The sequence below is a fragment of the Nannobrachium achirus genome (assembly GCF_963921795.1).
Source record: "Nannobrachium achirus genome assembly, chromosome: 16".
NCBI classification, from domain to species: Eukaryota; Metazoa; Chordata; class Actinopteri; order Myctophiformes; family Myctophidae; genus Nannobrachium; species Nannobrachium achirus.
The window spans coordinates 36,952,995-36,977,171 of record NC_137823.1 but is presented as its reverse complement, the minus strand read 5'-3'; the positions used below and the strand labels follow the sequence as shown (position 1 = coordinate 36,977,171).

General features: G+C 42.2%; 1 protein-coding gene across 1 annotated transcript; it reads right to left on the bottom strand.

Annotated features, from left to right (window-relative positions):
• Positions 1-102: 102 nt before the first annotated feature.
• On the bottom strand, positions 103-23,277 carry znf410 (zinc finger protein 410). Its single transcript, XM_080744443.1, has 12 exons — positions 23,168-23,277; positions 22,501-22,580; positions 22,359-22,409; positions 21,562-21,694; positions 17,075-17,260; positions 14,513-14,734; positions 13,339-13,501; positions 10,470-10,651; positions 9,256-9,345; positions 7,620-7,739; positions 2,542-2,670; positions 103-1,316 (listed from the first exon to the last, which is right to left on the bottom strand). Exons 3-12 carry the CDS (start codon positions 22,389-22,391, stop codon positions 1,210-1,212), a joined length of 1,365 nt encoding a protein of 454 aa, XP_080600569.1. The 5' UTR covers positions 22,392-22,409; positions 22,501-22,580; positions 23,168-23,277; the 3' UTR covers positions 103-1,209.
• Between the last annotated feature and the right edge of the window lie 900 nt (positions 23,278-24,177).

Genomic DNA, 24,177 nt, shown 5'->3' with positions numbered 1-24,177 from the left:
GATTTCAGCATGCTACAACTGGTCATATGATGCAAAATGCATCATATGACCAGTTGTAGCATGCTGAAATACTAACATATCTAAAAACACAGATTGCACACAGTTATTCAGGATTGTGTTGATCGTGTCCCACACAACAATAAAATAAGATCTGGTTGTCCCAGAGGTGACCTGGTCCTTTAATAAAAGAATCAACCTATATGAATGAAGCATTAATAACTGAATAGTTTTTGAAATATTTTGCAGACACATTTTCTAATCAGTTATTCACGCTGGATTCACACGCCCGAAAACAGTCCAGCCGCAAGCTCACAACACGCAGTGCGACTCGATGTTTGGAGACTGGCTTGTTTTCTGTGCACAACACCAGCACGTAACCAAGTTTAAACCAGGCACTACACAGACACTGGCTCAAACATGACAGTCTTGCTAATACACGCACAGTAAGTATCCTGGTGCAAAAACTTGAGTCCTCATTTGCCAGAATGTGATAGGAAGTTTCATGGTCCATGGATGTCCTGTGGTGTAGCCCTTCCATAAGATGACTGGCGCTGTGGGATCACAGTGTGCTCCATCATTTCCATGCAACAATGGGACAGACTGTTGGTGACAACTTTACGCTAACTAATGAGTGTAGAGGGAGTGGTTCTCAAACCTTTTTTTATTTCAAGGACCCTCATAACTCTTGAGTTACAGACCTGTAAGGGGTCCATTTGGAACCCCCTCAAGGAACCCAGAGGGTCCCTGGAACCACTGGCGTGGACAGAGTGCATATGTCTGGCACATTTCAAGTGGTAATTTTATAAATTATTATTCACCGCTGGAACAAAAATAATAAATGGCACTCAGAGTTGTTAATTTTACATTAGGAAAACCGCTGTTAACCTTAAATGTACATGATGACGAAAATGCAGGTATCTATACATTATTATGTGTTCATAAAACATATTTTTTACACCCGTCTTTGTATTTCTTTGGGAGTACTTTGTTTTCTTAACAAAAAAAAGAAAAACAAAAAAAGAAGAAACTTGAGGAGAAATGTCATTTTGTACAAACTTTAGCTTTTTTGTGCTTTTTGTCAAAATAAAACCGTTATTGGCAGCTAATTACATATATATCTACAAGGGTGAAAGTCAATGTTAACTATTTACAGATAGACGTCTTCATGTTAAGTCCATTCCTTTTGTTTGACTGACCACAGTCACAACACTATAGTGTCACTATAGTGACCTGTTCTCCGTACGAGGCGTGGCCCTCGGTCGTAATGGTCACCAGCTCATGAGGTTGAGAGAGAACCACCACAGAGTCTGCAGAACCTGGACAGAAACAAACAGACAGACACCGTGTGAGAGGAGGGGACTGCCCATAAGTCCGAAAGCTCATTAGTCCTACATTGGTTAGGGTTTGGGTTAGAATTCACCAGGTTAGCATTCACCAGTTTCAGACTAATGGGCTGTAGGACCAATGCCATGGACCCGTGAGAGGAAACCAGTGTTTCCCAAACAATGTGGTTCGGGAGCCCCAAAAAGAAAAACATTTTCCAAAAGAATTCTAGAAATCCATAAATTCAAAGAGACATTTAAGCAAAAATGAATATAGCAGATCTACAGTAGAGCAGCTGTTTGGGTTGAGTTTGGGTCGCGGGAGAGACAGACAGACACCACATTTCTCTTTTGAGTCTCGAGCTAAAAAGGTTTGCTGCGCTAAACATCAAAGGTGTCTGTGACAAGAGGGAAACAGCTCGTAACAACCTCGTCGAGGTTGAACTACGACAGCGAGGTCCTCGTTTTAGACATCCATTCATTCCTGGCTGGCTGAAGGGAAATGTTAACAGTGTTTGACAGACACTTGTCACATTGCAGGAATGTGTTGCTACAGTTGTCCTTGGGTTTTCTGCAAGCTGGCGGCTGGCTCTGCTACTTGGATTTAATGAGGAATGCTGACAAGTCATTTTGGGGAATCTGAAGGACAAAATGGAGTAACTTTTCCAAGGAAATGGGCACTACTCCAGCAAACCGTGGTACTTTGCTAGTATTTGGCTTGCATTTTTCACAAGCCCTAGTTTAATCTTAACTAGTCAAGACAGGCCAAAACCAACAGTAACGCCTGAGTTATACTTAGCTGCACGCAGGTGATCTACAAGCTCAACATGCTGTGCTGTGGGCAACAATGCATTTTAAGCTTTATGTTAAGAGTACATTGAATTGCCGTTGTGTTAAAGAAATATGCTATGCAAAATGTATTAAATTGTATTTAACCCATTACCGGGAAAGTGCCCGTCTCATTTTTGCTTTGGCCATTAGAAAATACAAGCTTGTACATCTGCTATTTTTGAAGTGTGAGAACTTCAACTAACTGATTGTGAAGGCCTTTGTAGAATCGGTCTCAGATCTTAATGAGGTAAAGACATTAATTCAAATGGTCATTGACATTCCTGCATGACGACAGGACTGTTTAGGTGGGCTGCCATGTTATACTAGGTATGATGAGCTGTGACTGTGTAGTTAGATCACCATGCTCCACATGTGATCCCACGCCTACCTTGAGCTCTCAGCATCGCATGATGAAGGTTCATAGGTTCCACCGTTACCGTTGTCGTCGTCATGGTGACCATGCTGTCACCTGTCTCCCCATCAGCCTCCAACAAGCTGCTTTGGGTCAGAGCCTCTCCTGTCAATCACACACACACAACGCTTCATTTATGTGCCCATACAACATCACCCACAGTGACACTTGGGGAATTTAGGGATTTCTAGACCCATTTTAAACTGCAATAGTGGGGACTCCGATCACCCACACTCCACATAAGTTTAAATTATTATGGACCACCCTACCAAACCTGCATTGCGACATGCTGTGAGCTAGTACATCAGCTGTTGTCAGTGAATAGATTTGGTGTAGAGGGAAAAAGGGAGCAGACTAAAGTATAGAGGCCTGGGTGTCCCCGTCAACTAAGTGTAATAAGGTTTAAGTGGTTACCGGTAAATCATATTTTTTGTGTTTACCTGTGATTCATTTTCCCTGGGAGCTTAATGAGTGTTGTGTGCAGCCTCCTGTTATGTTCTGATGACTGCAGCTCAGCAGTTTGTTCATAAGACTCTGGATTTTATGTCATGCACAGTGATAAACAAACTAACCGCCTTATGTGTTTGCAAAACAAATACATTTAGTTGACTGTGATGGCTGCATTTTCACTTCTCAGCGTGGGCTTTCAAGGCACATTTACTGGGATCAGCGCAGCCCGGAAACACAGAACTACAGTAGTCTGCTGTATTATTTACACACACACACACACACACACACACACACACACACACACACACACACACACACACACACACACACACACACACACACACACACACACACACACACACACACACACACACACACACACACACACACACACACACACACACACATCCAATGGTGCAAAGGCCTCAAATAAAATGTGCACGTTTATACAATCATGACTCTTAACTAAATGGTAATAAAATGCTGCATCGATCAGATGAACTTTACAACAAAATCTTTCTGAATATCTGAAAGTTTTGAAGCAGTTACAATACTCATTTGCTGCACTTTCAATACCAGTTGTGCATCCGATGTCTCTTCTCTCATCTCTGCCCAGTGGTTCTGAAATATTTGAATATTAAGATTCAAGAACATAACTCATCATCAGAACTCTCAGAGTTAAATGCCTGTTGGGTTCGATTTTGAACCACCTTAAGGGTCCCTAATAGGCCCTACTTTGAGAACCACTGGTCTAGACCAAAAGCTTAGACAGTGACAGACAAGTCTCCCCCCCCCCCCCCCCTTTCCCCGCACACACACACACACACACACACACACACACACACACACACACACACACACACACACACACACACACACCTCTTCTTCACAACACTCCTCAAATCGCTCATCTTGTTTCTCATCTCTAAAATACTTGCACAAAAAAAAAACGGCACTGGAATATGGGCACAGCTCGGGGCCCCATTTCATTTGAAATGTTTCACACAACTAAACATGCCTGTGGGAACAGGGTGCCATTAGACCTCGTCTGGAGTCTCGTCTGGAGCGCCAGAGGAAAGGTCACTCAGGCACCAGGCTCCTCTTGTCCACACACAAAGCAAGACATTAAGTGGCAGTCTGGCAAAGTGATGAAGAAGATGTGACCTTTTTCTACACAGCCTGACTACACACATTTTTCTGCCCATGTTGGATTACAGACTACTGGTCTAAGAAAGCAGCTGCTTGTGATCACACAGTGTTAGGTTAGGGTGATCAGTAAGACCCTATGTGATTTCATTGTGTGGCTTTAAGGCCTCGTAAAAAAAAGTAGCACGGGGCAGATATGAGTGACAGAACTGAATCACATTAACTCAGTCGGTGCCATATTTAAAGTGGGATGACCTCTTATATTGCCGGTTCGCCAACAAAGGGTTAAAAAAATAGTGTGCACGCTGGTGCACACATTCGTGCACAGATCATGCACTATGCATGTGCATGCTTTTCACAGCTTTCAAACAAAAAAATCCGCTTGGAAATCCGTTCAGGCATTCAGGAGAAAGGAGCCCTTATGTTTTCTTCAAATGTAAACAAACATGGCTGCCATGTTTGAAAGATGGGGTTGGTATGGGGGTTAAACATGCAATTTCGCGATCGCGATCATGCCTAGTACACTGTTGGAGGTCCAAAAATTTTTTTTTCAAAATTTTTTTTTCAAAAAAAAAATATTTTTTTTTTTATTATTTTTTTAAAAAAGACGTTCAGAAGACGTCTGGCAGGGAGGTCCATAGTGAAAAAGACGTTTTAAAGACGTTTTTATCATAGAAACGTTTTTTTTTGGCAGGGTATGAGTTAAGTAATGACCGATACCAATAATCGAAATAAATTATTATGGCAAAAATACAGCGAGATTTTGTACAGTACTCTATATCTGTTACAAAATAGTGGAAATAGATTTACAACGCGTCAGATGGGATCTGTTATTTCGATCATTTTTTAAAATGTTTCGAAATCTTTGAAACTTAGAAACAAGTTTGATCGATCAAAACTTGTTTCGTGAATTTGCAATTATCTCAAATAATAATCTCAAAATAAATGTGTGAAACGTGTCCACTCTTGCAAAAGAGTCAGTTCTCTGGGGACTTGGTTGGCACAATAAATGTATTGTTCTTAATTGGGACTTCTTGAGTGTGTGCACCAAGTGTACAGTTCTGCCTGCGGTGGCCTCTGCAGCCAGAAAACCACTCCCATTGCATTAAACAGAGCCTCGGAAGCTTCGTGCGTGTGCACGTGAGTGTCCCTGACGATTGAGGAAGAAGATCCGTTTGTTTACAAAAGCTCGCGAAACTAAAATCCAAACCGGGGCCGACCATCGTGGTATAGTGTCGCCGTGAAAACAAGCAGATCTCTGCTTCCCTGGTGTTCTTTGTACCTTATTCAGAGATAAAGCTGTTTTTATGTTTCAGCATAGAATAGAAGTCTATGGAGCATAGACGCTCCATTTTGCTTCTGTGCGCGTCACGTTATGACATATGCACCAGTGTCTCTCACAGGGCACGCACCATGCATGCAGCTGCACGTAACAAAGTTAACCCTTTGTCTTGTCTCTGGACAAGACAACTGAGTTTTGGCACAGCGACCTCCAGTGGCCTTGTCTCGTTACTGAACGAGTTTGGCGTACAAAATGTTAAGAACTTTTTCAAAAGAGAAAATGCTCTGTTCTGAAACTGAACATGAGGAATTTTGTCAAGTGACTGCAAGAGAAATGAATGAGTTCTGTAAAGACAAGCGTAATGAGGGGTGTCTTGTTATAGCTCATATACACTTGAGACACTCAAAAAAGAAATTGTGTCTGCTGTGCAGCCACAGAGTCACAGATGCCTTTTCAGACCTGTAGGGCTTGTGCGGAATCTGAGCCAAATATGTGAAAAATGAGAGCGCAATAGAATTCATCATTTAAAGAACAGAACATCATGAACAATTCATGCTGCAGTCTTTGATGTAACAGAACCATGAAACAGCATCTGTACTTGGGCTGAGTACAGCTAATGCCCAACACTGCCTGTGTGTGTGTGTGTGTGTGTGTGTGTGTGTGTGTGTGTGTGTGTGTGTGTGTGTGTGTGTGTGTGTGTGTGTGTGTGTGTGTGTGTGTGTGTGTGTGTGTGTACGCTAATACACCAGGGCGGGGTTGCACCAGCTGTTACTAAGTTATAACGTAGCCTAGTTGTAACGTAAATGGCTTCTAAGTCAAGACTTACGCACTACTAAAATGTCAGGTGTTGCACCACACAAATTTGTTCTTACGTATCTCTAAGTAACAACTAAATATTTACACCACCCCTTGGGCAGCACTAAGTCTTTACTAAGTAACCTATCTCTATGGGAGAGTAGAGCAACTTCACTACTACTAACGTGGCAGACAGCATTATTTCGGCTATTTAATTAATTCAACAATGAAACGACCCATCTGTTTAAAACATACATTAAGCCCTATATACATTTCGGCCATTTGAAAATAGCCGATCTACAAGCTCACGATGTGTATTTCTATATTGCAGGATTGATAATTTTTTAAGTAATTTGAGTACTTTTCAACCACTGCATACAGCACAACAGCGAATTGAAGGGTGCGCTCTCTTCCCCTGTGTCTCCAAATATGCGTTGCCCTGCGTTACTTCACAACGAGGGAAAATGTATGAGGCCAATATAATTTGTGATACAATCCGTTTGCAGGGCAGTGCGCTGCGCAGGGATGTGCTCGCCCTGTGCACGCATATCAGTGACTTGTGTACATGCCAGTGGAGAGACGGAGGTCTCTGTTGACAAAATACGATACAAGCTTTATTTCCTTACTAGAAACAGTTCGTTTTCATTGGATTCGGGAGCTATGACGTCATTTTATGCGACTATACATTACTTTAGGAACAGTCTATGCATTACTAGTTACGTTATGCCTTAAGCAGTCGTGGTGCAACACCTGTTAGTAACTTACTTAGTTACAAACTAACAAGTAGTTACTAAGCCTCTAGTAAGGACTTTACTCCCTAACTTAGGGCAGAACTTACGTTCTGGTGGTGCAACTGGCCCCAGATGTGTGTGTACGCTAATACACCAGATGTTGTTGTTGTAAATGAAGGAGACAAATCTTTTCCATTCTTGAAGTGGCCTGTACCTTTGATTCTAGTTTAGAGGAAGCCTTTATGACTAAAGTCATTAAATACCAGCCGCTCCTACAAACCATCACAGAGCTAGGCTATAGGTGCAATCTATTTGTGTTCATCTTTGGCAGCCTTGGACACGTACATAGGTTGGTTGTAAGAGGCTTCCAACAACTTGGGATGCCAAAAAAAGCAGCTAAACAGCTTGCAAAATTCTGTGCAATCTCTTCTACTATTGGTAGTCGCCAAATATGGCGAAGGCGGTGTTACTTGTACCCTTGAATGGTTTGTGGGTATTGGATATTTGTCCGAGATATGATTACTGTACATTACTTAAAGCACCTTGTAATATTTGTGTCCTTGTATTGTATCTCTTATGTGGACATAAATAAATGTTTGAGGTGTGTGTGTGTGTGTGTGTGTGTGTGTGTGTGTGTGTGTGTGTCTAACCTGTTTCTCTGCCTTCACTGGTGAGTCCCTCCTCTCCGTGTCTCTTCCTCATGTGGACATTTCTGCTGCCAGACTGAGAGAAAGTCTTCCCACAGATCCCACACTGATGGGGCTTCTCACCTGGTTATTATGAGTTTGCGCACACACACACACACACACACACACACACACACACACACACACACACACACACACACACACACACACACACACACACACACACACACACACACACACACACACACACACACACACACACACACACACACACACACACACACACACACACACACACACACACACACACACAATATTCAATTTTTTTCGCATGCAACAATCAATTAGAAAGCTGAAAAAAAGGGCAGGATACAAGACTGTGTACATCATTATTTTCAAAATTGCGGAAACTACACTCCCAGAATGCATTGCGAATGACACTTGTTTCCTGAAATATATCCCTTAAATCACGCTCAGTTTAGTTATCCAGGCCAGCATATGGCCTGACATGTAGTGATTGTCATCTATGTGGACGCTCTTATCGTCATCTTTAACACAGTGCATCATATTTGTAAAAGAAAGACACTCGCCCACGGAGTTCTGCTGAAGTGCAATAATCTGCCGGGCAGACAGGGGGACTTTGTGGCTGATAATGAAAAACCCTATGGTAAAAATGAATGGCAAGTTTGCTTCCGACACCTCACTGCGATGCTCTATTACTGTACTTGTAAGAACTGGTTTCAATTGACTACATCCATTGCCTACATTCACCATTACAAATCATTGCAGTCAGGCAGAAACATCTTATCTCCAAATTTTTACTTTTGTGTTTTTTCGTAAATTAGCGCCCTTATTGATTTGACCACACTACAGCGTCACACAAAAACATCAAAAGAAGCAGATCTACAAGCCCAAAACGCGCCGCTTTACGCTGTGTTTTGAGCTTGTCAATCTGGTAGTCTCGATATTTTGGTATATGAATCATGAAAAGTAACAGTTTTAGAGATATAGGTTTCCACCAGATAGAAACTAAATCGAACATTAAATTGGTTGAGACCACTTTAGACCCACAGTATACCTTGTTGCACAAAATAGTATAGTAGATCTGCTATATTTTATCTAGTGATGGCATCACTGGGTGCTGGTAAGTGGCATCACTGACAAAATTGGATGGTGGTTGAACTACAGACAAGTGTTTCAACTGTATACGGCTAGGCTCCGTTTTATATATATGTCTATATGTGTCTGCAGCTACGAGGCTCTCCAAATGGTTGTGCAGCGAGAGGCTGCCAGTGAGGAGAACGCAGTGTATTTTTAGAGCAGATGTTATAGTATTCATTGTTTGGTCCAGGGAATGTTGCCGTAGCTGGTGTATTTTTTGTGTGTGTATGTGTACTTAATAGAATAAATCCTGGGTATTCCTTTAGCTCTAAAACCTAAGACCTCATCTTTACATAGCCCCCCTTGGAGAGTTATGACTAACAACACGTACCCGCACTTCAGGATGTCGGTTGGCGTTCTTTCCCAGACACATATTCACTTGTAATTCTGAAATGTGAGGTCCTCCAGAGCTCTGTCAACGTGAGAGAGGGCTCCTCAGCCCTCCTCGGGCTTATTAAGAAAAGTGTGTCCCACTCACCAGAATGTACGAGCATGTGCTTTCGTAGACTGGAGTATTCTGCAAACGATCGCCCACAACCATCTGCTTCGCACAGAAAAGGTTTCTCTCCTGGAAGTAACCACATACACACACACAAACATATATATTATCGTCTTTGTCGGGTCGAAACCTCATGTCCAAAACAGTTAGGTTACTTTTATTGTATGGCATGGCCTGATAATGTTAACGTTAACCCTACAAAGGGTGCATGTATCAAATACCTCGGCATCAATCTCACCAACCCGTAAAAGGTTCAGATAGGCGTTGGTTGGATGTAAAACCATTGTACATTAACTCATTCCCTGCCAGGCCCGATAGTCCCGAGATTATTCCAATGTCTTTCCCCGCCAGGCCCGATAGTCCCGAGAATTAAAAAAAAAATAATAATAATAATAATAATTTTCAAAAAAGTTTTTTTTTCAAAAAAAAATTTTGACCCCAAAAAATGGAGTAGGCATGATAGCAATCGCGAAATTGCATGTTTAACCCCCATAGCAACCCCATCTTTCAAGCATGGCAGCCATTTTGGCAGCCATCTTTGTTAAACATAGTGGCTGTTATCTCATGAATGCCTGAACGGATTTCCATTCGGATTTTTTTGTTTGAAAGCTGTGAGCAATGTGGACACACGTGGTGCATTATCTAGGCATGGGTGTGCATGATCCGTGCACACCCAATTACATGGAAGTCTATGGAGACGAATGGCAGGTGGGAGTACGGAGGTATGTTAAAATGGCGGTCAATGTGTTAACAACTGGAAAATAACAGTTATATAGATCAAAGAGATGGAAAGAATTACTTCTGAGAAACCGTGAAGATGAATTTTAATGAAACTGGGGTAAATGGCTCTCAGAAATACAAGTATAAAAGTTAATTCAAGAGTGCTTCAGGAACATTGCCCTCATTTTAGTGTCATTATTTGGCATACGTTTTTTCTTCTATTTTTTCCCTTTTTTCTTTATTTTTCTCCTTTTTTGTATTTTTCCTTCTTTTTTATCATTTGTTTTTATGCATACCCAGTGACTCCAATAGATGGCTCTGGAGCAAGCCATCCGTGTATGAATGTATCTGTATTTCTGTTTTTATGGGACACCCTCAAAAATGAGATGCTGCATCCCAAGGAGCCATCCCTTCAATACAATCTGTTAATAGCCAGATAGTAAAGTCTTGTATGGTGTGTATGTGGCTCTGACCTGTGTGCGTGCGTTTGTGGTTCTTCAGGTTGCCGGCAGTGGTGAACCTCTTGCCGCAGTTCTTCTCTTTGCAGATGAAGGGCTTGTCTCCGTTGTGGGTCCTCATGTGAACCTGCAGCCTCTGCAGCACGTAGAAGCTCTTCCCGCAGCCCTCTGCCCCGCAGCGGAACGTACGGTCGTTCCTTCAATGCCCCAAAAGCAAACAACAAGCACACGTATATAATCGATCAAAGCTAAATAAAATCTCAGGGAAATGTATGACCAAGTCCTAATGTGTGATTTGTGAAACACTAGCGCTGTTCCCTTAAAAGGATCCCTGGCTAATACGACAAATATGCCTTAATACATTATAATTGTCCTCTATAACTACAATGTAAACTTAAAAACACCTTAAATATTTTATTTCTTCTAGAAATAGCTAATCTTTCACTCAATAGGGGAAATACCTGTCGCAAGTTGATGTCATATATGTCACGTGTCATTGTATGGCATGCATGTGCAAAAAAAAACAAAAAACACAAACATTTGAAATATTGATTTGATGCTCATATTAACCATAGGAAGTATTACGTTTGTTTTTATTTGCACATGCATGCCATGAATTCCATAGGGATAGATAACGTGATTCCTAAACCCACCAGGATTGAGTTAAGACCCGCCTCCTCTCGATAATCTTAAGTATGAAAGTGCCCATGAACGTTAGTGCTGCTCGCTCAAGTGCAAAGTACCTAGTACCTACCTACTACCTACTGATCCATTACAATAATACACACAGCATAATAGGCCCAAAGCCATATCCAAACCATAACAATTCAGTAAGTGTTTTTTATTTTGAGCACAGTAGTGACAAATTAATAGCTTTCTCAGTACGTTTTTCTCTTTAGCAAAGTTACAAAGTTTTCCCTTTAAGCACAGTACAATTAAGTCAGTTTCAAGTTTTTTTTAGCACAGTTTATTTTGAGCACCATAGTGAGAAATTAATAGTTGTGCATTGTGCAAATGCAGGCTTTTCTCAAGTACAAGTCTTCATGCCTCTGACTTTATCCACCCTCCATGTGTCAGGCAGGGATTTCAGCCACTCCTTGAAGTCCTCGCGGTTCCGCGAGGCGGGTCTTAACTCAAGCCAGGTGGGTTTAGGAATCACGCGGATAGATAACACATGACATTTATGACATCATCAACTTGCGACGGGCATTTCCCCTATTGAGTGCAAGATTAGCTATTTCTAGAAGAAATAAAATAATTAAGGTGTTTTTAATTTTACATTGTACAATTATAATGTATTAAGGCATATTTGTCGTATTAGCCAGGGATCCCTTTAAAAATTAACACAATATGTAAAATGTTTTAGTAATATCGTTCCTGCTGCTCTACATACTGCCAACCACCAGGTGAAGAAATCACAGATTGAGGCTTTAACCTTTGGCTTTTATATGAAATATCCAAGACCATTAAGATTTTATGGAAAACGCTTCTGAACATTTTGCTAGTTGATCACTTCAAATGCTGCAATCTTCCAAAAACAGCTCTCAATGTGTCAAAGATTGAGAGCTAGTAGATCGCAGCGCAACATGCTTCCATAGAAGACTTGCTGGCTTCTATGGATTCTAAATGACTGGAATCAGTCGTCGTAACTGAAAACTTTAATCACTGCTTTACTTTGCCTTCATAAAGGCTTATCTACAGCCGCTCACCACATTATCAGGCAGGCTGACCGCAAATAGATTTTCCCAAAACTGATACAATGAACAAGATCAGAGCTTCCTGCATTGCACAAAATGCACATAAGCAGTCTTTCTCCTCCGCTTTGATGCAAGTTTTCTGTTTGCCCGGCCGGCCAGCTGCTGCAACCACAAGCAAATCAAAGAATGTGTAAACAGTCTTACTGCCAGCAACCTCCTCAACTTGACCGTTAATGATTCTACACAGTCAATTCAATCCACCTTGTTTGTGTTTGATACAATATATATATCAGGAGATTAAATTGAAGTTATTATAGTCATGTGTTTTCATTTTCTTTTTTTAAATTGGGGAAGTTGCGGTCGATTCAGTAGTGGTAATTTGATTCAACATCTACAATAAAAAAATCGAACTGTGTTATGCAAGATGAACTGATAAATAAATACAAAGTTTTGGTAAATATGTCAAATGTTGTTTGTTTTTTAAGCAATTGCATTATGGTGGGTGATAGCCCTTTTCTATCATTAGTCAAAGGAATGGAATGTAACAAGCATTCTTCTGATAGGCATTATTGGCTTATAAATAAGCCGATTGTGTTTTTTCTTCTTGTCCAAAAACATTAAAATATGACTTGAGCAATTATGCTACGAGGCTAACGGTATGCAGTATCTTTAACGCATAGTGAAAATAGAATTTGCTCACAACGCAGATCAGTTAATTTCACTTTTTTTGTTCGCCACCATTGCACAACAACGTATTAAATCAGACTAATCAATTTGACGATTATAAAACATCTTTGATATATATACTGAATAAAAAAAAGAAAAAAGCATAAAAAAAACGTATCCGATTAATCTACACGAGCAAGACTAATGCCTCATTCACACTACAGATATATAGTTGAACGTTTTGCTTGGTAATTCAATGTAATCTCAATGGAAACCAGCTTTAAAGCTTTCAAAGCTTTGTTCTGAGGATCTCCTGCATCTTTAAAGCTGGTTTCCATTGAGATTACATTGAATTACCAAGCAAAACGTTCAACTATATATCTGTAGTGTGAATGAGGCATTAGTCAGTTATTGGTTCTAAATATGGGGTTCGATATGTTTTCGGTTAAATGCCCAAACCTACCGAACCCAACGTTGTAATAATGAGCCTATTCTGCGCTCCAGACAGTCCCTCTTCTTACCTGTGTGTTTTGAGGTGGTATTTGAGGTGAGCGGGCCAGGTGAACGTCCTGCAACAGCCCTCGAAAGAACAGCGAAGGATCTGCTTGGAGAGTGGGCGGCTCACCCGAGACAACAGCTCGCGCTGCTTCTCCCCGTCTGGCGTGAAGTTGTGAGTGTGGTCGCCTAGGCAAGCCGGAGGAGAGAGAAGCCGGAGGAGGAAGATTGAGAAGATGAGGATTTCCATGGGAGTCCGGAGCCTGGCTGCATAGAACCAATCATCTGGGGCAATCTCAGACCCACTAAAGGGTTAGTACATTGTCGCTATCGGGCAGAAACCTTGTATCTCCGTATTTAAACTTCTTATGGTTTTTACTTAAATTAAGGCAAGTAGTGTCATAGTGGTGCTGAGGGAATGTGGCAAAATAGCTGATCTACAGGCTCACAACGAGCTTGTAAACCAGCTATTTTTTTTTTTTTTAAGTGAAAGTGGTTGAGTGTGCCTGTGGGTTTTATAAATATTGAACCAATGAAAAGTATTAACAAGCGCTTGTGACTAAATAATAACATTGGATCCATTTTTCATTCCCCTTTTATTTGGACATACAAGGTTTCTGCTCAACAGCGACGATATAATACATGACAAGTCTACTATGCTGAATATGGAATGCAATCACTCTCTCTCCTTAAACTGCCACGAAGTCCTGCCGTTTGGAAGGCATTTATCAGCAGGAATCACACCGACGCCAAGTCAGTCGTAACGTTTGTCTGTAACAGACACATTGATGCTGAGGGGGACCTACAGGACATAATTTAATCATTGGCGGCTGGAGGGGTACTTATACAAGCTCAGGGACTGAACATTTTATTCCACACTGCACTAAGGCACGCTGTGCCGCAGACATCCACTCCACACTGCACTGAAGGCAGTGTAAAGACCAAAGTACTGTGAGACAATGTTTTTGGTCTGCTGCATTAGCTCAGGGCCTACACACTGTATGAGCCAGACTGTGGCACAGAATACACTTGCTGCTGCACCCGAGATTCCATCAAGTCGCTTTCGTAGCCTACGACGGCTTTTAAAAGCTTTGACAAATTACGTTCTAATTGCACTATTAACAATGTATCCCCCCCCCCCATAGATACACTTAAATGGTAATCTGTTTGTACTGATTAAGATAAAAAGAAGACATTTACTGCTACTGACGCTTGCAGCCCTGGCATCTTGGCTGGCCCTGGCATCCCTGGCAAGCTGTGCCCGCGTGGCAGCGATCAGGCTGTCGTGCGCCAGCTCCTGCACCCGTAGGTACCAGGGAGCGCTGCCATCCATCCCATAGTCCCCGGACGAGACCCCGTCGTCGTCGTCCTCCCCTGCTCCATCTGCGGAGAAGATCAGTGGCTCTGACGAGGAGCTGATGGCTGAAGATGAAGAGGGAGCGTCACAAATAGAAAAAGCGGCAGTCAACAACAAATAGTGAGCTGTAATGCCTACGTTCTAATGCTTAAAGAATCAAACAGGGGGTGTGCCAAGTTTAACCCACTCCGACTACTAGGACTAACGGTATACTTTAACATTAATGACAACCATTTAACAAAAACATGTTGAGGAAGGGATTACTGGATTACATTCATTTCAGTGGAACACTGTCAACAGTTTTGCTATTATGCGTGTTATTATCTAAAGATCAGAATGACACACAGCCTCTTCTACACACAGCAACACACTGCATACACAGCGGGGGACAGAGATGCAGAAGGAAGGAGAGAAAGACAGTTTATTTATGAGACAGTATCATTAGGGCCAGCATACTGGCAGAAATGTGCACTCTGCTCAGCGCTTGCAGCAGAGTACTGCACACAATCAGACGTGTATCTCCCGAGTGGAATTTCTCTCTCTAATCTTTCTCTGCTTTTCATTTCCACATTTGAATTTCATGCTATCACAACAACACAATCTTCCCCTCTTTGCATCATTGTGCTCGATCGTCCCCCGGGTCCACTTGGGGACTTCCTGGAAGAATAAGATTCTCTTATCGGCTCCTTTGCGGAAGATGGCACTCCCCGCATTCTAATGGAAAAGTTCAACCTATCCGCAGATAAGTATCTTCTTGTTAGGTCTCTTCTGTCTTCATTCGACCTCTCCTTATCTCCTTCTCCTCCTACTCATAGAGCTATTGGACATGGGGTTCTTTAGAGTATGCTCTCCCTCTAACCTCTGTTACCCCCTACATATCTCTGATTATAATAATGATAATAATAATAATAATGAATTGCATTTTTATAGCGCTTTTCTAAGCAAGTTGCGAACTCAAAGCGCTTACAATGGTCCATTCATTCATACATTGGGAGGTGAAGCGGCGAACAGTCAACGCCAGCGTCCTCACTTCCCACATTCACACACCAATGGTGGCAACTGTCAAGCTAACACCATTGGAGGCAACGCAGGGTTCAGTGTCTTGCCCAAGGACACTTCGACATGTAGACAGGAGTAGCTGGGATGTGAACCGCCGACCCACGGATCATTGGCCACCCCACTCTACTTCCTGAGCCACAGCCGCCCACACATTACCACTTCATAAACGTTCTCTGACTCTCTCCCACCTAAAACTAGCCACTCTCAAACTGATACCTCAGTTACATGAGGTCCTTAAACGCCTCTCACGTCTTCCATCCTCTCCTCTCTCCCTTACCCCGATTCCTTCCTTCCCCTCCCTCTCAACTGAGTCTGCAACCTCCTCCTTCCTCGCCACTATTTAATCTGCTTGACCATCACTGCCCTCTCTCTTTCAAGGAAGTACGCCCGTGTCCGCCAGCTCCATGGTTATCTGAAACCCTCAGAGCTGAACGGACATGTCTTAGGGGAGCTGAAATGAAGTGGCACAGAACGGGTTAATCAGATGACCTCTCCCACTCTCACTCATTTCTGCCTTCTCTCAGTAGGGATGGGTATCGTTGGGATTTTTATTTGTCCCGTTCCGGTTCTGCTTATCGGTTCCAGTTACTAGCGGTTCCCGATTTCGGTTCCAATATGGTTAAAAATGTCAAGGTTGAATGTTTATTTAACAAAAGTAATTTGATTCTTTTAAGCCTCAGTCAATTTAAGACTTTTAATGAATAGTTTTTACGCAGAAACATAATTTGTGTTGTATAGCTTTGTTTAAATGCTAATTCATAATTTGAAAGTGCAAATTAATCGTTTTTCAATGGCTTCAGTTCAGGGGTTTGGGGGTCGGGGACAAACACCACATCGTACACTCTTTCAGATGATTGCCACGCTGTCTTAAATGTTTCGTCATATTAGACGTGCAACCTGTCTGAATCGTGAATGTTGAATCACCATTTCACGTTAAGTAAGGTCTGGTCCTGACAGATAGTCGATTATGTCTTTGAAGATTGAAGCCTTCGTTTGAACGGTATGTAGCGGGTCTAAGAACCGATATGCAGAACCGAAATGAAATCATTTTTATGGGTAACAACAGGTACCCGCCATTTCTTTATCGGCTCCTACTTAACCGAATTTCGGTACCCATCCATACATCTCTGTATCACTATCGACTGCTAAGTCACTGCGTTAAGATTCAGTCCTTTCTTCAATAATTGGTGACCCATAGGCTAGCGAACAGCGGCATCCGCTGCAAGAAATTAGTAAACGAAGAAAAGGATTCACAGAATCACAGTTAATCGAGAGAGCTTGTCAGACAGCAACTGCACAGATTATATAAGCATGGGGATTTTCTTTGTGTTTTAAAGTTGCTTCACCTTTGGCAAGGTTTAGCAGGACATAAGAGGTGCTGTCTGACTGCTGTAGGTCATGGAGGATGGGCGGAGGGCTGGGGGAGCTCCTCGGATGGGAGTGGGCATGGACAACCATGGGGCTTCGCACTGAAACGCCCCCGAACTCCGACAGGGAAGGAGTGCTCTCGGGCTCATGGCTGAGGCCGCCGTCTGGGAGGAAAAATCACAAAAACTTTTGTTACGGTTGAATTGAATTGAGTATCGACATTTACTGCATGTCATCTCCTCTCTCTCTCCTGACTTTCCAGACTCTCTGTTCATTGTATCTGAACTAGAGGTTCGCGGCCCTTCGGGCCGCTCACATCTAGAGTCCACCCCCGCTTCTTTACTGTAGTGTACTGTACTGTACTGTACCTTACTGTGCTGTACTGTACCTTACTGTACTGTACCTTATTGTATTGTACTGTGCTGTACTGTGCTGTACCTTACTGCACTTTACTGTACTGTACCTTACTGTACCTTACTGTGCTGTACCTTACTGCACTGTATTGTACTGTACCTTACTGTATTGTAGTGTACTGTATCTTACTGTGCTGTATTGTACTGTACCTTACTGTATCTACTGTACTGTTCTGTACTGTACCTTACTGTGCTGTAGTGTACTGTACCTTACTGTACTGTATTGTGCTGTACCTTACTGTACTGTAGTGTACTGTATCTTCTGTACTGTACTGTACTGTATGGTAGTGTACTGTACTTTATGGTACTGTTCTGTGCCTTACTGTAGTGAACTGTAAAAGTATTATGTAAATTCCAGATATTATTATTATTATTATTATGACTATTGTTAGTTTTTAATTATTGTTAGTGATGCAACTGATATGGAGATTCCGAGATTCCAATCTTTATCTTTATCTATGTATCCATCCAGGGCTGTCAAATGATTACAATTTTTAATCAGATTAATCACAGCTTAAAAATGTATTAATCATGATTAATCACGAATCGAACTATGTCCAAAATATGCCATTTCTGTCTGTATATTGTTGTGGAAATGTATAGATAAAGGTGGAATAAGGCGGATACATTTATACAGTATGTACTGTATGTATTTATGAATGTATGATAAGCGACCGTCAGGTCGCAGCGTGATTTTAGGTCCAAAAATGTGTTAAAAAATCGACCTGATGGTGGCGCTATATGGGACAGATCCATGTCGATGAGATAAGTGTAGACATACTGTGTAGCGATTGGTGTGATTTTAGGGCAAAAACTGTAGGAGCAGTATTCAAAAATGTGTTTTAAAAGATTTGGCGGGGGTCCCTGGAACTGCGGGGGTCCCTGGAAGGGTGGAGGTTGTGGATTGGCAGACAAGGATTGTGTGTGGAAAATTTCACATGGATAGGGGCAAAAAAGTGTGATGTGACGTGACAGACAGACTGACGGACAGACAGGCGGTGGAGGTTTTCATAGTAACTGCGACCTGACGGTCGCAATTATAATCATTAGTATTGTTTATTTGAATTATTATTATTAAGGAACTCTAGAAATCTCAGTTGGAACTGTTACCCCAGTGACCCGATGCTGGATAAGCGGTTGAAGATGGATGGATGGATGGATGGATTATTTTAGAGTAAGCTACTTTATTTACCATTATTGTGTAGCCTGTGTAATAAAACACAGGCTTGGCTTGTCATTCATGATGGAAAATACATTTTGGGGAGAAGTGGAACTTAAAGTCATTTTAGCATGAGGGGGAGATCATGATTACTTGATATCTGGGCTAATGCATTCAGTTGACACACGCAGCACAAGCCAGACTGTGCCGATTGCCTATGTCAAATGAGGGTCAACGAGCTCGTTAACCTAACGTTACACAGCCTAGGATAGCTTGAAAATTTGCGCAGTGTTGAAGAGAAGACAAATGATCACGCATCGCATCGCATTTCTCTGGATCTATTGTAAGCGGTTGGAGCCTAAAAACGTGGATTTCAATGTGTTGCTGTTGTCCTCTCCAATTGAACATCCAAAGGTAGTAGATCCCTATTTGAGATGTATTGATGATCAGTTATTAATCCAGTGGCAGCGAATGGTTTCCAAGCTGTTTAAACAACTTTTTTTCAGGCAGCTTTAGTTTAGCCTCTGTCTATCAGAGGTCTCCCCCTCTGCTGTCTGCTCAGAGTGACTGAGTGTGTGAGGAGGGGGGAAGGGGGAGGGGGGAGGGGGGAGCAGGATGCGTTGCAGGGCAGGCTGTGTTCTCGGCTGCAGTGAATGGGGCGGTTAGCGAATCGGCATAGAGGTGGGCGGTATTTTTCCGTACGTTCTCCCTACCGTTGAGTTGAAGTTGAGTTGGAGTGGATGCAAAGTAGGCGTGAATGGGCTTGGAAGTGGGATGCGGCTTTTGCTCAATTGTATAATAAAGATAGGCTTGGAAGTGGGATGCGGCTTTTGCTCAATTGTATAATAAAGATACAGAATAAAATGCAATAAAAAAATAACAATGTCTTGACTATGCCATTACCTCGACTGCCCCTGCAATTGCAAATAATTTGTCATCCAGCGATACTCCAAGACATTCTTTATTCCTGTTTTTATGATTAATCTTTCACTATTGAAGCTTTATTTCTATAGGCAAGTGTAGAGGACATTACATTGGGGGAGACATGCTATTCAAATGCAGGTCTTTGTGACTGATCAGGAGCATATTGTCGGTGTTGGGCAGACATCTTGTATCTCCACATTTAAAAATGATAATGCCTATAATGACATGACCAAAATAGGGACAACCAATGAAGAGTAGTGTGCTCGTGACTAATAACGTCGGATCCAATGGAACACAGGTGAGGTTCTTTTACCCCATTTCCTGTTTTGGACATGATGTACATGGTTTCATTCAGCCCGACAGCAATGAAATATGGTCAGTGCACTAACCCCAAGGAAATCCCCATTTATTGCGACCGTCAGGCCACAAGTTTCTATGAAAAGCTCCACTGTCTGTCTGTCACGTATCTCCCGATTAGGGAGTCTTACTGGTTCTTTTAGCTTGTGTTTTTTGGAGCGGTGAAAGCGCTCCCAATAGACAGGTATATCCGTGGGTATGTATGTGGGTGGGTGGCTGGCCGGCCGTGTCCGTAGCCTGGCAATACCTTGAGTGGCCACACACAACACACTAGTTAAAGGAGGGGCGCTGTTTTGTGCAGGCCAGGCACACTCAACACACACACACACACACACACACACACACACACACACACACACACACACACACACACACACACACACACACACACACACACACACACACACACAGGGTATAGCTGCTCAGATTCACCGCTCCACTTCGAACCGAGGTTTGATTTTATTCATCAATATTCTTATTTGTATGGTTTTATAATCTTTATGCGTTCTTCTTAATACCTTACACCTTGAGTTTTTCCCTTCACTCCCGGCCGCGGGAGCGCTAGGGCTATAGGTTATCATGGTAACCAGCTAAGCTGTAGGTGTCTTAATGGTCTCCTGGCACTCCACGCATGGAACGTTAAGTGGGCGTGCGTGCACTCCATGTGTTAAAAGTTGTGGCTAAAGTCCAAATTCAAATAAGCCTGATCTAGATCACTAGTTTCACATTATAATTCAAATGAATTGCAGAGTGCCAATCCGTCTGTATTATACACAAGACCTTTTTGTCTGGTGAAAACCTGAGCTATTTACCTGAATAGCCTGTAATCAACGATGTGGTAACAGGCAATTCAGTGTCTATAGCCTAGGACAAGGTGACAATGACAGTAGTTTTCTATGAATAGTTGTAGATTTGGAAACAAATTGTTGCCTCTCCTCAACTGCCTGGCATTAAATATTCAGCCATGAATTTTGTGTTGACTTCACACTTCATGACCTCATTGAATATCTATGTCATTACAGCCTCCTATCGAATGGCTTTGGCTGAGCAGTTATGCCACCGACCACCGTGCTGACTAGGCAGGCACAGTTTGAAGCATTCCACGCCAAACAGAGCCAAACTGTGTACGCATGGAAATGCACTAGGACAGTTATTAACCGTACTCAGAACCATATTCTGAGTGAATTATGAGACGGACAAACTACACACAAAGAGAAAGACCCTAACCTTTTCTACATGTCATAATGAATGTTGTGAATGAATGTACAATTTGTTAGTGTTTTTTTAAATAGCTGATCTACAAGCTCACAACATGTCACGGTGCAACACATTGTGAGCATGAGTCCATGGGTATTCAATAGGGGCTCCTCAGAGTCATTGCACTGGGGCTGCCAAGTTATTGTAATGTTTTTTCCCCTATTGCATCTGTACTGCTCTGTACTTTTTGTCATCTTTCTGCCATCTTCTATGAAATGGACTCTACCGACCATTCGGTTTGTATACTGTCCAAGTTAAGGGGAGACCTAAAAGTTTGAGAACCATAAGGTCTAGATTCTAAATGGTCATACAAAGGTCAGGTCCAGTGGGCTGAAAGGTCTAAATGAACACACACCTGTCAGTTCCAGTGGGCTGCATAGGGAGCTCCCAGTGGCTGCCAGCAGAGGCAAGCAGGAGTGCTTGGACTCTAAGTCCTCCAAACCCTGGGCCAAAGGGATGGAGGCGTTCTGTACAAACTGCACCAGCAGCTGAAGAGAGAAACAGAGTAAGGCAGGGGTCTTCAACAGGGGGTCCTCAGAGTTACTACAGGGGGTCCCCAAATCTTTGTGTGATAAAACCTTTTTTCTCTTTTTTCATATCAACCACTTGAACCCTAGCGTCCATATTCCAAGAACGTTAGCCGAAAATAGACGATCTACAAGCTCACAATGCCTCGCAGTGTAGATCGGCTATTTTCGGCCGAGATGTTTGGTGTAGAGGGGAAAAAGAGCAGACACATAACACACTCTGTACTTAGTACAGAGTGAAAGGTCAAGTTTATTAAATATTAACGGTTCAAGTGGTTAAATATCTGAAATTGACATGAATCCAAAATATACTGAGGACAGTGCTGTCAAACAATGAAACTATATGGAATCTCTGAACAGGTAGTGGGGGTCTCCGCTTTATCTCTCTCTCAACTAAGGGGTCCTTGGCCTGAAAACGTTGAAGACCCCTCGAGTAAGCGATAAGCTATATACATGTCATGTTAATGTTCAGAAGGGGGGGGGGGGGGGGAGAAAGCTTCTAGACTACTCAATAAAGTGTAATCTCTAGAATAATAAAGAAAATAAACAACAGTTACAACCCTAGACTCAAATGTGAGATAAATGTAGGGTAAACAAATGTAGGGAATATAGGAGGGCAGGTCACCTCAGGTTTGGAGTCGAGCTCATCGGAAAGCATGGGTCAGACTTCTGAAACCTGCAGGAAACCATGACGACCACACATTATAAACACATCTGAGTGGACCCCAGGTTCTTCAAACATATGCCACCAACCAGCACTTCCTTACCCCCAAGTTTACCCGTTACTTCTGTTGATCATATATTTTGGTTTTCAGTCATCTCTCGCCCCAAACCATCCAAACAGCATCTACAAACAAAACAAAAATATGGCATCAACCAACAAGTCTGTGTCTTATTTGTCTGTCATTTAATGTTCAATGTTAAGTGAGTACAAAGGGACCCCAATAATGCAAACAAGCCCAGAAGCTTGTGGTCTTTATCCTTTTAGTTGAACTTGTATCAGTGAACTGTACTGTCCTGTACCTTTTCCTATGCAAACTTCTAATAAAGTATTCAATCAAAGTCAAAAAGAAAATAAATACAATGAATTTGTCGTTACCATCATTTGTCAACATGGTAAAGTTAGTGTATACTATGTTACCTTCACAGACGCAGGAAACAATGCAAATATTACATGCAACTGTGTAAATAGGTAAATTACTAGGCCAATGTTCAAAGCAATTTGCAGTCTGAACATTGCTGTGGAGGCTAAATGCGAGCTAACTACCTACAGCTGTACCAAAGTAGCCGGCGTGTTTGTTATTGACATTCGCTAGTAAGCTAACTATGCTAAGCAGCTAGCCAGCTTAACGCTTGATACTTTGTGACACAAAGACAATCACTTGACACGGGACACTTTTATTGTCATTACACCAGCTAGCAGCGAGTACTAACCTGTATCACCCACATAAAGGTTAAATATACAGTTGTTTCCCTTGAAAGTGTAACTTTGACACAGAGAAAGGTCTACATTCACCAGTGGGCTGCAAGCTTGTTGTACGGAGAGCCGAGTGGAACAAGAATCATTCCACTTCCGCGTTTGGGTTATTATAAAATACCACAAACCAAATAGCTAAACCCTGACTGCCACCTTGTGTGTAAATGTGGTAACTGCAGAATAATAGGAAATGGTGCACCCAGACTATGCAGTTGCTACATACACTGTCTGTATAGCAGTGCTTTTCAAACCTTTTCATGTCAAGGACCCCCAAATTGACACTTATAAGCCCGCGGACCCCCATTTGAAAAGATATGCCAAGGACCCGCATAAGAGAAGATGTTTACGTCTCTAGCGTCTTTAGGCTACGGACCCCCATGTAATGGCATTTCTATCTCTGAGACCCCAATCAATTATTGTGAAATCAATGTTAATTTAACTCTCAGAGTGTACAAATGGACCCGGTTAGCCTAGGGTCCAGCCATGGAATTTCATCATTTTAGGGGCAAGGCAACTTGGCCTTTGGTGTTGTCCATTTTTTGAGGGCACAAAGGTCAAATGCCAGGGCAGGAGGGCCATCAAATAAAACAAAATATTAGTCCATTGAAATCATTTATTGAATTTAAGGGTAAAGGATTTTAAATTTAGTATGTAGACTATCTGCAGTCAAATAAATACATATACCGGTATTTACAAATGCACCAATCAAAGTCATTGGATTGGTTTAAAGATGGGGACTGGAGGGAGTTAAGAATTCTCAACAAACAAAGCTGGTGTCTACATGACAAGAAAGAGACAGAGGAAAAAGTGGTACAGTCAGCTGGGGCATTAAGGCCCCTGTGGCCTCAGGACATGCCATTGTTTTGAGGGGCACAAGGCCAAACTGAGGAGCAATGCCGGCCATGGCCTTCGTGGCCTCCCTGAAATTCCTGCCCTGCTAGGGTCCATTTGGTTTCGTTTAGGGGTT

What these genes read in the sequence shown, in the direction of transcription:
- znf410 (XM_080744443.1), bottom strand. Translation starts at nt 22,391, where the DNA reads ATGCTTTCCGATGAGCTCGACTCCAAACCTGAG. An exon ending in CCACAAACGCACGCACACAG is followed by an intron (nt 9,346 to 10,469) that starts GTCAGAGCCACA and finishes GGTTACTTCCAG; the next exon opens with GAGAGAAACCTTTTCTGTGC. An exon ending in GCACATGCTCGTACATTCTG is followed by an intron (nt 7,740 to 9,255) that starts GTGAGTGGGACA and finishes CATAATAACCAG; the next exon opens with GTGAGAAGCCCCATCAGTGT.